Here is a 12467-nt window from a genome sequence, read left to right on the forward strand (position 1 = left end):
TTGAATTGTGTTTGTTGATCCTCAAGCCAAGAGGCAGAAGACATGACATTATCTGTTGTGGCTAACTGCAGCCACAGTAAGAGTTTTATTGAGCTGGTTGCCCAGCTGTACAAAGACCAAATCCCTACATATATATTGACAAAGGTCAGGACCTTGCTAAGAACTCCCAGGGTTATAGAGAGGTGAAGTAGAAGAACTTAATCTTGGCTCAAGTAAGGATCAAGTCCAAACAGCAATTTTAAATGTATGCCATGTCTCAAATACTTTGTTGCTAACAGTGACAGCTTCACTACAGCTCCCCAAGTGTGATGTATCACTCTAGTTATAGGGATGAAAATATTTTAAATTGAACCCAAATCATGGCAGAACCCACTCTTCTCCTTTAGAGTCAAAAAATATGGCTGGAACAGACAGAAGATTCAAGCACACAGTCCCTCACAGGACAGGCTCAGGAAAATGCTTGGGAAGGTTGTGTGAAGAGGAAGGGCACGACAGAAGTGCATGGAACGGAGTACTGGGGCATTAGAGGGCAACGAGATCCTTTGCAACTGGTGTATGCTGCAATTGCAATTCCTGATGTACTCATCTGCAATTCCTGATGTACCTATAAAAGTGGGAAGTGAGCAGCCAGAATAGACTTCTGAGTGTCTTGGCAGAACAAGATTTTCTTCCCTCTTTTAATGGGTTCTGAGGATCCCTCCAGAATAAAAAGGTTAGGCCACTGACCTCTGCATCGCATGCAAATTGAGTTCTCCCCTGTTTAATCTCCAAGAGGTAAAACCTGAGAGATCAGAGAGTGAGCTGAACAATCTCCAGGTACAAAGTGGTTTGAGTAGCACAGGGATCTGTCCTTGGAGAAAAAGATTTCTGGGTGGTGGAGGGACTTGGCAAGAGGGAGGAGATGTTTGGAGCCCAGTGGCCACTTTGTTGTCCCCAAAGCAGTCACTGAAGGCAAGGCTGGCAGGGCTACTCCGCACCAGACCCGCAGATATTAAATTCATCTCCTAACACAGCTGGGTGCTTTATTGCATTATTAAAAGTTGTAATGGGCTAATGAATACTAGCCTGACACTTCAGGCTGGCAGCCTTGCTGAAGAATAGCTTCACCAGACAAAGGAGTTTCACTTCCTTCTTATGAGTTATTCCTGCCTCCTATGCCTGTTTCATCAGGGCTATCATCACAAAGATGCCTTAAGCTCTGTACTCATCTGTATAAGTCCAGCAAGATAAAGCAAATGGCTTCTTTACTTTTACTATTCTTGGATTTGAAAAACAGGAACAGTAGTCCTTCCTAAAATTTGAGCTGTCTGCATGCCAGCCTGTTCAATCCCAAGAGTCACATGTTTTGACACACAGCATGAAGAGTGGCCTCAGAACTTAATTAGGGGATTCTTGAATCCTTCTGTTTGGAATTTACTGTCATTTAAGACCAGATTAATGTTTTAGAGAGAAACAGACTCACCTAAGGTCGAGGACAACATTTGCTCAGTGATCTGTCCTGACAGTATACTATTATAAAAGATTACAGATTCCTGATTCACAGAACAGGGAGAAGAGCCATGAAATGCCCCCGATAGAAAATGACAAACTCCCAGGTTTGCAGCATAATCCAGCAGTTACACCTTTACCCCTTGAAAGGATCACATACAGAACATCTCTTGAACTTAAAACATCTAGAGACAGAGGAGATCCTGCTTTCATGGTTTTCTCCAGATTTCAAATCCTTTTTGTTGGGCCATGTGCTTTCCCAGTGACAGCTGGATCAGCACCCCTGACATCAGCAGCATCTGAGAAATGTTTAAGAACACACTTTGCATGTGCATAAAGATCAGTCCTTGATGCCACTGCCACCATGGGGACATCAAGACACCAGAACAGACCACGGAAAACCAAGCAAAACATTTCTTCAGGAAAGGGGTTTTCATCTCCTAAGTTTGTACCACATTTTCCCATTAAAACTGGAAACCCCCTCAACACACACACACACTGGACACTCTAGGTGAGATTCCCACATGCAAAAATACAAACAAGTTGCTACTAATGCCAGCCTAGAGGCAGCCACCACAGGGAACTGAAGAAAAGCACAGGAATACCTACCAAATGCAATCAGCACCAGTGTGTAAGTAGTCAATGTATGGAAGGTGATTTTGGTCTCGAGACCAGCATGAGGTAGAAAAGACCATGCCAATATTTAGCCAAGGAATTGTCACTCCTAAAACAAAGAGATTGAAAAATGAGTTTTGTGTAACTTCAGTTTGTTCATTAAAAGACAGTTTGAGAGGCCATTTAAATCAAAAATCTTATTCTCCCTGTGAGCTGACCCTTGAAGCTATAAGTCTTCCTATCAGGGTGAATAATTCACAGGCAGTAATTTAACAAATTCAGCATTTTCTACTAAGAAAATATCTACCAGCCAACTGCGGTGCCCTTGAACACGTTTGTCTTCTAATAGCTGTGTAAAACTTCTATTCTTAGGAGAATTTACAAATACCCATAATTAAAGCTCTCTGCCATTGATCAGAGGAAGTCACTTTGTGTTGTCAAGCAGACATGTAACTTTTCAACAGGTATCCTCTGTTTCCCAGCTGGTTTGTTCAGGCCCAACACCTGATCTCAACAGGAGATTCCACTGTGCTTTCCATGTTTCTTACCACTAAACTGCAATGGTGTACAGGCAGCTGGAGAATTTGTGCCAATTCATTTAGAAAGTGTGTGTGCTGCTTTTCCCAGTGCTGCAGACTACATTTTGCAAGTGTGGGAGTAGCACAGCTCTGTCCTGACACACAAGAACACTGACAGCCTGGCAAGAACAGCAAGGAACACTGCAGGTACACCTGGTTCCTGCCAGGAATAGGGTCTCAACTGTTCATTAATTATTTATCTGCATGTCTGCCTTCACCCCTTTAAATAGCACCTGCTACACACACCTGCATGTCTGCTGGGTCAGCTGGGGAACAGGGGGGCCAGGAGGAGGGAGAAGCATTTGGTGGCCACAGCACCACATTCAGAGGACACTGACAGCAGCAGAGAAGGGACTTGCTTACCAGGCACAGCACCAAGATGTCGCAGGATGGATCCTGTATTATTAGGAAGGACTGTGAGGTTCCACCCATGCCTGTTTGAGGGGTGACACAGAGGGAGACAGTCAGTGCACATTCCCAATGCCAACTCTCCCAGCGCCAGGCTGCCCTGCTGGGCTCTGCTCAGGAGTGAGGCAACACTTGAAGAAGATGGATGTGGGGATCCTACCTTGAAAATGGTTCAGATTTTCCCACAGGAAAACCACTCCCGTGGGTGTTGGTATCTACTTTTCCACAATGCACTGCTACATGGCAATCTTTCTGTTCCACTATCCGCCAGTATTCTTGCTGTGGCAAGAGAAAGCAGTAATGCATTTTAAATTCGCTGAACAAGGTATCCCTCATTAAAATATAAACCCCAGAAATTACATGACTTTCATGACTTCAGTGTAATTAAACATAAACTATTGCTTAAAAATAAGAATATAAATAATTGAAAGTCACAATAAGGCAGGCAAAATTTAGATCCTCTTGGTTTTTGTGTTTCAGCACATGTCAGATTAAGAATTCCTTCTCTTTCTCAGTCCATCAATATCTTTATTTAAAATGTTCCAAAAATTTCTAAAAGAAAGAATCAGCACCATGTCTATTTAACCATTTAAAAAAAAATTCTAACCTAGACAGCCTTAAACTAATTAGAGAAATCCTTGAAAATCAACTATCCTGAATCCCCATACTCAGTGCCCTGAAACAAAAACCTTTACCACCCCTTGTGCTGGCCTCACCTCTACTTCAGCTACTGTAGGCTCCTTTGTGAAGCACATGTTCATGATGTTTCTTGCTGTTCGGTAGAAGGTTGTTAAAGAAACAGACCTACCCTGTGGAAAAATAAAATAAAGTTAAAAGTGAAAATGAAAAGACACACCTACTTTCCCCCATGTCCTCACTCTTTTCCTTACAGGCTCGATCCCAGGTGACAACAGAGGGAAAGAGGATGAAGTCTCCAGAAGAGGTATGAGTCTAAAGCTCTTTTTTTTTTTTTTTGCTGAGAGAAAATACCTCAGAAGATAAGGAAATTCAAACACATGAACTTCCCAAAGCCACAATGTAAAAAGGCCAATGCATGTTCCCAGAAGGAACACAGCTTTGTCCAGCACAACACTCGGTGTTTGACAAATACAGAGGATGGACATGGCCCAGCTTCCTCTGACAGGCTGCAATGAAGCAGCTACTCAAAATTTACTTTATCCAGTAATGTACAGTAATTTACATTATCCAATACATTATCCAGGGACCATGTGGCCATGCTCTTTATGTACAAGGAGCAGGAGAAAAAAAACTTAGAAAATTCACAGAAATGCTCAGCATCAAATGTTGTATGTGGTGGAAGAGCATCACAAAAAGCAGAGTTTGCCAGGATTACTGTAATCAAACAGTAGTTTTTGCTTTCAAAAACTAGTTATGCTCAATTCAATAAAAGCAGTTCAAATGCCAAAGAACCAAGACCTGTAATTACAAAGTTAGGAAAAGGAAAACACAGTCAAATTGCTGAATAACTGCTTTCACTCTTGGCATTGCTGCAAGGAGCTGTAGAGAAGAGGTTCTGACTTGGTTTTCTGCTTGAGCTACCCAGAGTTTCCAGGCACCTGCTTTCCTGCACACCTACACCCCCACAGTCTGGTGGCTGTGCAGGCAAGAGCACTTGCTCCTCTCCGCCCTGACACTGTGGTGTGCAAAGACAGGAACACCTCCGTTGCCTCCTCTGCTCCAGGGCAGAAGGAGGACGCTGGGAAGGCACATGCCATGAGAGCTGGCAGGCACCACACCAGGGCTGAGGGCACTGCTGCAGGCAGACACCAGCAGCACTCTGCTAACAGGGAGTACAAAATGTCTTTGCCCCCTCAGCAGATCCACTGCTCCTTCCCTGACTGCTCATCTGAGCAACCAATGCAGGCTTAAAAACTCTGCATAAATGAGTTTTATTATTTGGACTGTTACCTTTCTAGTTTTTCAATTATGAAACAGATCTGCCAAACCGCTTCAGCCTTTTCTTGTGTTTAATTTATTTAATAACTATGTCCAAGAGTAAACTAGAAAGAACTATAAAAGCAGCTTTCCCCCACAGGCCAAGTCTATCACTCTGCTCATGTGGTTGTAACGTTGTCACTTTTTAAATTGAATGCTGCATAATTAGCTTTAGCAAAAAAAAAGTTTGTGAAATGCCCAGGGCCTGGGGCACTCTGATTCCCATAAACTTCAGAGCTGGATTCTCTGTGATCCAATAAGCAATTTCCTTCATCTTTTAATGCCCTTGTGAATGGTTTATTGTGGCAGCCTTTTACAACAAAACCTCTCGTAAAGCGCAGGGCCCGCACCGAGGCACCGCCGCCAGCGGGGGCAAACCAGCTGCCTCCTCTCAGTCACCTGCCTCTTCCTCTCATCTTATGCAGAAAAACAAAATTAAGGCCTCATCTTCCAAGATTAGCCATGTCTTTCCATTTCTCAGAAAGACAAGAAAGAAAACAGAAGCGTATAGCAAGCAAGAAAAAAGAAACTGGAAAAGTGGAACACTTTAACCCTATAAAATTGCATATTTCTTCCTCTGCCAAGAATATCTTTTTAGTCTCCTAAAAACTGTAGAACAAATTAAATGGCTGAGGGCTGTCTGTTTGTGCTGTTTGGTTGTTTTCTTTAATCTGAGGAATCTTTTAACATTTTCTGATGACAGCACAGAAAAACATTTAAAATGCTTTAATGGAGCATTCTAACCAGAACACAAAATGAATCACAGGCAAGCAAAATACCCTTTCCAACGCCCTGAAAAGTATCTCAGCAGTTCAACAACTGTCTTAGGAGCTTCAAGCTACTAAACAGAGTCTCTGTGACAAGAAGATAGGAGGGTTTAAAAAAATGAAATTCCTATTTCCTCCCCTGATTCTTCTCAGGTCTGATGCAGGGGCCGTGACAGACAACCCAGGGGGAGCATCACCACCAGCACCAAGCCTGGAGGGAAGGCAGAGAGAGGGACACTGCAAAGCTATGAATGGTAAAGACATCAAAGCAAACATAAATATGAGCTGAAACCAGAGATTTCACAATAGCCACAGGTGGAAAGGAGGGGCTCCTATTAAGTGAAGTATGAAAATGCCAAGTCTCTGGGTGAAGAGAGCTCAGTGTAGGATTTCCATGACTGTTTATGGGAGGGCTGGCAAAAATTGCATCATGATTTCCTCTGTGTGTCCCTCTAATGAGTCTGCTAATATGCCTTCAGTTTGTTCTGTATGGAAAAAATGCTGCTTTCAGTCAGCACCAGTAAATATTTTTAAAATATTGTCAGAGCTAAAACTGGGGAAAGAAGTGTGAAAATCTTGCATCAGATCCTGCTTTGATGTCACCAGTTTACTTCACATACTTAGAAATGACAACATTTTAATCGTCAGGTAGAAAAAACACTTATTTAGGAGAAAAGCAAGCAAGCACAGCAGCCTGCACATACACTTAAAAGCACAGCAGGCCTCACAGCCTGGGAAAGAGAGACACTGAAAATAATTTGGGAGTCCTGGCAGAAAGTCAGCCTAACACAAAGGAGATTTACTCTAACCTTGACATGCGATACAGTGGTAACTGCTCCTGGAAGACTGGATGTCTCTTGCTAAAAACAGCTCAAGCATGTGCTGACTGCAGAAATTACTGTGAGAAATCCTAAATGTATGGCCTCTTCACAGTCTGAAGAACAGACTTTATGGCCTAAAGTGGACTACAGCCATATGATTATGATGTGCTCCCTCCAGCCCTCAAGTTAGTGACCTGGGCATTTTTCACAGACATGGGTTTGTTGCAGATTTTTTTTTTGTTGTTTTATGTGTTTTTCATTTTTAATTAAAATTAGCAATATGCTTTAAAAAGGCACCATTACAATCCCATCATATGTGGAAACAGTAACATGAGGGCAGGCTCTGTTAACGAAATTCAAATTTTCTCAGGAAGATGTTATTAGGTAAAGAACACTCCTCCATCCACACACACAGGATTAAAAGGCTTGTGCCATTAAATGCCACAAAGCACTCTCTGCTTACAACTGATGCCAGCACCACATTCCCTCAGTCTTTTAAAGCCCAGTGATGAACTACAGCAATTTTACATCCTGTGGGCTACCCTGGTGCATCAAACTTGATGCATAATTTCTGTGTCTTGAGGCTTGCTCTAAGTGACATAATCAGTATTAATGCACCAGTTCTCCTTACAGGGCTTTACCCTGAGTGCTGTAAAAAATGAAGCTTCACCTCTCTCTGCACTCAGGCTGACTAGATGTCCCACAGGGTGCTCCACAGCAGGGATCTCTCCAGAAATCCACCAGAGACTTGCTTGCCCCTGCCTTCCCCTCAGTCCATCACCTGTGACAGCAGCTCCCAGTCTCTGCACTACAGAGAATGTGGGATGGGATCAAAACAAACACTTGCCAGGGTCTGGGAAGCTGCTGGTACCACAGTGGACAACCCAGGGCATTCCCTGAGCAGCTCCATGTGCTGCAGCTGCTTTGGTCGGTGGGGAGAGCCCCCACCCATGGGCTCAGTGGTGCTCCTCTCTAACAGCCTCCCTGCTCAGGACAAAAGTATTTCTACCTGGTATTGTCAGACTCAGACAGGGTCTGATGCTGCCAGTACTGCCAGTACTTTTTTTGGTGACCAAGCAGAAATTGCAGGAGCTCTCTGCCTTTTGGGGTGAGGGCCTGGTACTCAGCAGAGTCTGCCGAGTACCAGGCCCTCACCTGGTACTACAGCTACAGACTGTATCTCACACTGTAGCTACCAGATACACTTTGCTTGCTTGCTTTTTATTACTTCATAAATCCAATTGGGATACTTCTCACAAATCCCACTTTTGCTTTTTGAGTGACTTTGTATCTACTGAACTTTGAAGTGGGACTTGCACTGGAAAAGAAGAAAAAGGCATTCCCCCACTAAGTTTGAGGTTGCTCATGCAGCAGTCAGGGTAAGGTTGATCAAGTTTTTCATTTAACCATCATTAAGCATGGGATATTAAGCACAGAAATGCCACTTCACTATTCACAAAAGCGGCTGTCATTAGATAAGCTCCTCTCCAAGGGCAGCATGGCAAAGACATTGCTTTTCAAAGGTGGGATTGAGGCCAGAGTCCCCAGTAAAAAGAATTTTTGGGCTGACAAATCATAACAGGCTGCAAAAGAAAACTCAAGCAAGCTTTTAAAGCTCAGGTCGTGAGCTCATGCAGTCCCTAAATAGCTTAACAATAAGTCATTTTGAGCTATCTGGCTTCATTTCCTGGTGATGGAATGAGATTGGAAGGGGAAGAACAGCTTATTCCTTTACTGGGCACGGACACTCAATGCTATATTTCTCTCAGAGCAAGGCTACACCATTCAACTCAACTCAAAATTGCACTGTGAGTTGCAGCGCCAAGTCCTGCTCCAGAGCATGAGACTGCCAACTAAAACACAGTGAACGAGTCAGCATTCCTTTGTAAATGGATGCACTTGATATGTGGAGGACTAAGTGTCCATGTGACTGTTAGTGCTGAGCAAACCTGGCATCATGGATGAAAATATTGTTTGCATTTCAATTTGCCCTTTCTAAATGTAGTAGTATTTCTAGTGATGTTCGTTTTGATGTGCAGCACTTCACTCAACAAGAGGTTTGCAAGAAGCAGGAATGAGAAAGCAGAACATTACTTTAAATGTCACTAGAAAATGAAAATAAAATCTGTGTCTGCAAGGATAATTGGGCAGAGATATTCAGGGAGCCTCTCACAAGGAGATGAAGGGGGGCAGAGCCCAGAGCATCTTGTTATGACAGTAATGCCTCCCAGCTTTTCCAGACATCCTGCAAGAGCCAGGCATATCAGAATAAAGCCCCAGACTGCCTGGCTATGAGAACCATGATAACTGCTGCCTCAGGGATGCCACTGCAACCCATCAGCTCCCCTCAGCCAGCTGGGTGTGCACCCAGACACCACCCACACAACAGAGCAGACAGGGCAGAGCCAGCCTCATTACCTTGTATATACACTTGTGTAAGTCGCTAAGAACTCCCTCCTCCTCCTCCTCCTCCTTCGTGGTCTCCTTTTCCTGAGCAAAGAGCCGCCGCCTGCCCGTCTTCAGTGGGACATCGACCTCTTTTAACTTGTTGCGGAAGCCATTTTTGTGAACCACGCCATTGATGAGTCCGTTTTTGGGCTCAAACCGGGGCAAGGAATGGAACTTGTAGGCATTCTCTGAATGTCCCTCCAAAGGTCCTTTCCTCTTCTCCAGGATTTCCTTTTCCAGCAAGACCTCCTTCTCCAGTTTCTTGTGCTCCTCAGGGGAGAGGGAGTCATAGGAGAGCAAGTACTGGCAGTAGGCTTCTTGTAGCTTGGCCAGCCTGTCCTGTGCAGTTTTGGGGATGCGCAGCATGTCTGCCAGCTTGTTCCATTTCTTGAGGTCAGTCACTTGCTGCATCCCCCCCATCTCGTTGATCAGCTGGACGAAGCAGGCCAGGTCGAGCTCGCAGCCTCCTGGGGTTCACATGTGCCAGGCAGCAGAGGAAGGGAAAGGGAAACACAGGAGTAGATTAGGAAAGCTGTGGGCAGCTCATGTCAAATGTGCTACCAGGCTGGGCACACAGGGGACGTGACAGCTCCAGGCACCTGGGCACCAGAGCAGAACTGTCCCTCTCTTGCATGCCTCCTGCTAAAGAGAGGCACACACCACTGTTTTGCCAGCTCAATTCATTCATAGGCCATATTCTGCTACTTGCAGCAGCCTTCCCTACAATTCTGTCTGCTCTCCTCCTTGAGTTTCATGTCCTTCTTTTCTCAGAGCACCCCAAGGTATGTCCCTGACATGCATCTGTGCCCTGGTCATTACTCAGTGGCTGGGCAGATGAGGGTTGCCCATCTCTATAAAAGCCCACACACCCTCAACCCACCACCAGTCCCACATCTGGTTCACACCAGGAATAAACAAAACCAGTGTCAAGCTGAGGTACTTGCCAGAAAGACAAATACCTATCCTTTCTGCAGGTGAATTAACAATTATCTAATATCTGCACGACACCTTGAATGAAGTTAGGATTTAAAAGGAGCACATTATTAATTTCACTACAGGTAATAAAATTCATATAAAAACCAAAGGGAGGAAAGAGGTTGTTTGGGGTTGGAGCCTGTAACCACATGAAAAGTTCCAGACACATTATTCTTCCAGTCTGAGGCCATCCATATTTTATACTCCATTCTGGTTTTGTATGTTGTAAGATGACTAGCACATTTCACACTCCAGTCAAAAAAAAAAAAAATTATACAAACTGCAGCATAAAAAGCAGCCAAATGGATGAGGAACAATAAAAGAAACATCATAAATACTCTGAAAGCACAGAAATAAATCATCAGTGGAAAGAGTGAAGAAACGGCCCAAAGACCACCTACAATTCAACAGGGCACTGTTCAAGGAAAAAAGAGAATTAATACAAAACCAGCATCAACATCTCTGCCGCCACACTGTCTCCCTTTGCCTTTGTCTTTTAGAAAAGTAAAGAACCATCATGCCATAGCCATTTCAGAGCACTCAGAAATGCTACTGCAACAGAGGAGGGCAAGAAGCAGCATTATTGTAAATATTTACTGCAGGATGCACAGTTACATCATCTGAACTCATATCATATTGCCGCATTACTTTTTTCAAACTACCCTGTGCTGCATTTATACTGCCCACTCAGCACAAGACAAAGGTGTTTGGCTGCAGACAAAACCAAGCATAAGGCTTTGAGCAGAAAATAAGGGTGGAGGCAGGACCATGAGGCAGGAGATTTATCCTATTTAGTACATTTGGGAATAGGGTGGGGGAGATTTTGAAAAGGGCTGGAAGCTGAGAAAAAAGTAAACACCACCGGGAGAAAAAAACAAAATGAGTTTGGAAGGTTTTCTTTCTTTCTTTCTTCTTTAATCTTCCATACATAGCGTAATATAAATGTAACTTCCAAGATGGCTTTTGTTACTTTTTTTGGTCAGTGGTTTCTACATGCAAGCCACAAATAAGCTGAAGGTGTAACTCAAGAGATGGCTTTCCATGCCAACAGATTCGGCAATCTACATAAAGTTGGGTAACATACTCCCAAACTTGGAAAGAAGTGTGGCCCAGATTTACCATTCCATGTTTTCTCCAGCACACACTCAGTTTAAGGCCCTAGTTTCAGCACTGTTGAAAATTCAATTTTCTCCTGCATCATGGAATGATCACTCATAATCACTCTGCAATATTAGAGCTTGAGTAGCACTTCATTCAACCAGAGCCTACAGCTAAGGTTTGCAAAATGCTCTCAATTATAATTCCATTTCACACAGTCATAACTTTTGGAAGCATTTATATCTCAGACTGATGTTCTCCAGGATTGACCTAAGCTTGCTACTTAAACTTTCCTTGAAAGACTGAAGGGGGGGAAAAAAATAAGGGAAAAAACCCAACAACAACAAAAAAGGGAGTTCTTTAAAAGCACCTATAGCAAAATGGCTTAAATAGGAAATCTGGCACATTATGCAGAAGCAGTGTTTAACTTTTTTTTTTAATTGCCTTAATTTCCCTAAGTTAGAAATACTTTTAAATTGCTTAGTGAGCAAGCTCATTTTTAAAAAGAAAATTTTAAATCTTCAGGTATGCATTTAATACCAAATGCTGGCACTACACAAGCCATTGGCAGAAGTCCCACTTAATTCAATGGAAATGTGATTTGGCCTGGAGAGAAGGGCTATATATGCATGTCTACTTAAATAAGCGTGCATTTATCACCACAGATTATTTCATATGTTTCCTGACAGAACCAACAGATTTTTCCTCTTTGTGCACTGATGATCTCCAGCTTCTTTTCTCCATTTTGTTTTTTATTTTAAATGCAGGATAGGTAGGAAATTAATCGCAGAAAGGATACAGAGGATGCAAATTTGTAAGAGACCACTGTTTTGCTCTGGTTATATGGCACCCAGCAGAATAGAATCCTTGACTATTCATTAGGCTCTTAGGTGCTTAAATAATACAAATAATTAACAGTAATGCCATCTTAATGCCAAGTTAAGGTATTTCATTAAAAAGTTAACATTGTTCCAGGAGCGTTAATCGAGCTGTCTTGCACATTTTCTTCTCTCTCTTGCCAATGTAAATGTAATTCATTATTTTTTTCCATTAGCATACAACCATTGCATACATTAGGCATACAAAATGTTCATTTATTGCTGCTTGAGTGATTTTAATTTTCAGATTTCCTTGAACGTTTTTGCATGGCTATTGCACTATAGTGCTATCCTATCGTTCCTCCTTCTTGAAATTTTCTTATTTCTCTGCTGCGCCCTGCATCAGTACACCATAAAGTCTGCAATCATTTTGTGTGCTTTTATGCATTTTCCCTCACTTACCATATGTGATATAAAACAAAGTTTAAAAAGGAG

The 12467-nt window shown here is 42.9% G+C and overlaps 1 protein-coding gene across 4 annotated transcripts in view; it reads right to left on the reverse strand.

Moving 5' to 3' along the window:
• The window catches only part of JARID2 (jumonji and AT-rich interaction domain containing 2), a 214855-nt gene that overhangs the window by 13850 nt on the left and 188538 nt on the right, over positions 1-12467 (reverse strand). For all 4 annotated transcript variants that reach the window (XM_039711969.1, XM_039711971.1, XM_039711970.1 and 1 more), the window contains exons 8-12: positions 9052-9548; positions 3806-3898; positions 3250-3368; positions 3045-3115; positions 2098-2212 (exon numbers count right to left, since the gene is read on the reverse strand). In XM_039711969.1, the coding sequence (XP_039567903.1) occupies positions 2098-2212; positions 3045-3115; positions 3250-3368; positions 3806-3898; positions 9052-9548 (895 nt within the window). The remainder of the gene's footprint in view (positions 1-2097; positions 2213-3044; positions 3116-3249; positions 3369-3805; positions 3899-9051; positions 9549-12467) is intronic.

The sequence above is a fragment of the Passer montanus genome, unplaced genomic scaffold (assembly GCF_014805655.1).
Source record: "Passer montanus isolate IOZ18808 unplaced genomic scaffold, ASM1480565v1 scaffold26, whole genome shotgun sequence".
In the NCBI taxonomy this organism is placed as follows: Eukaryota; Metazoa; Chordata; class Aves; order Passeriformes; family Passeridae; genus Passer; species Passer montanus.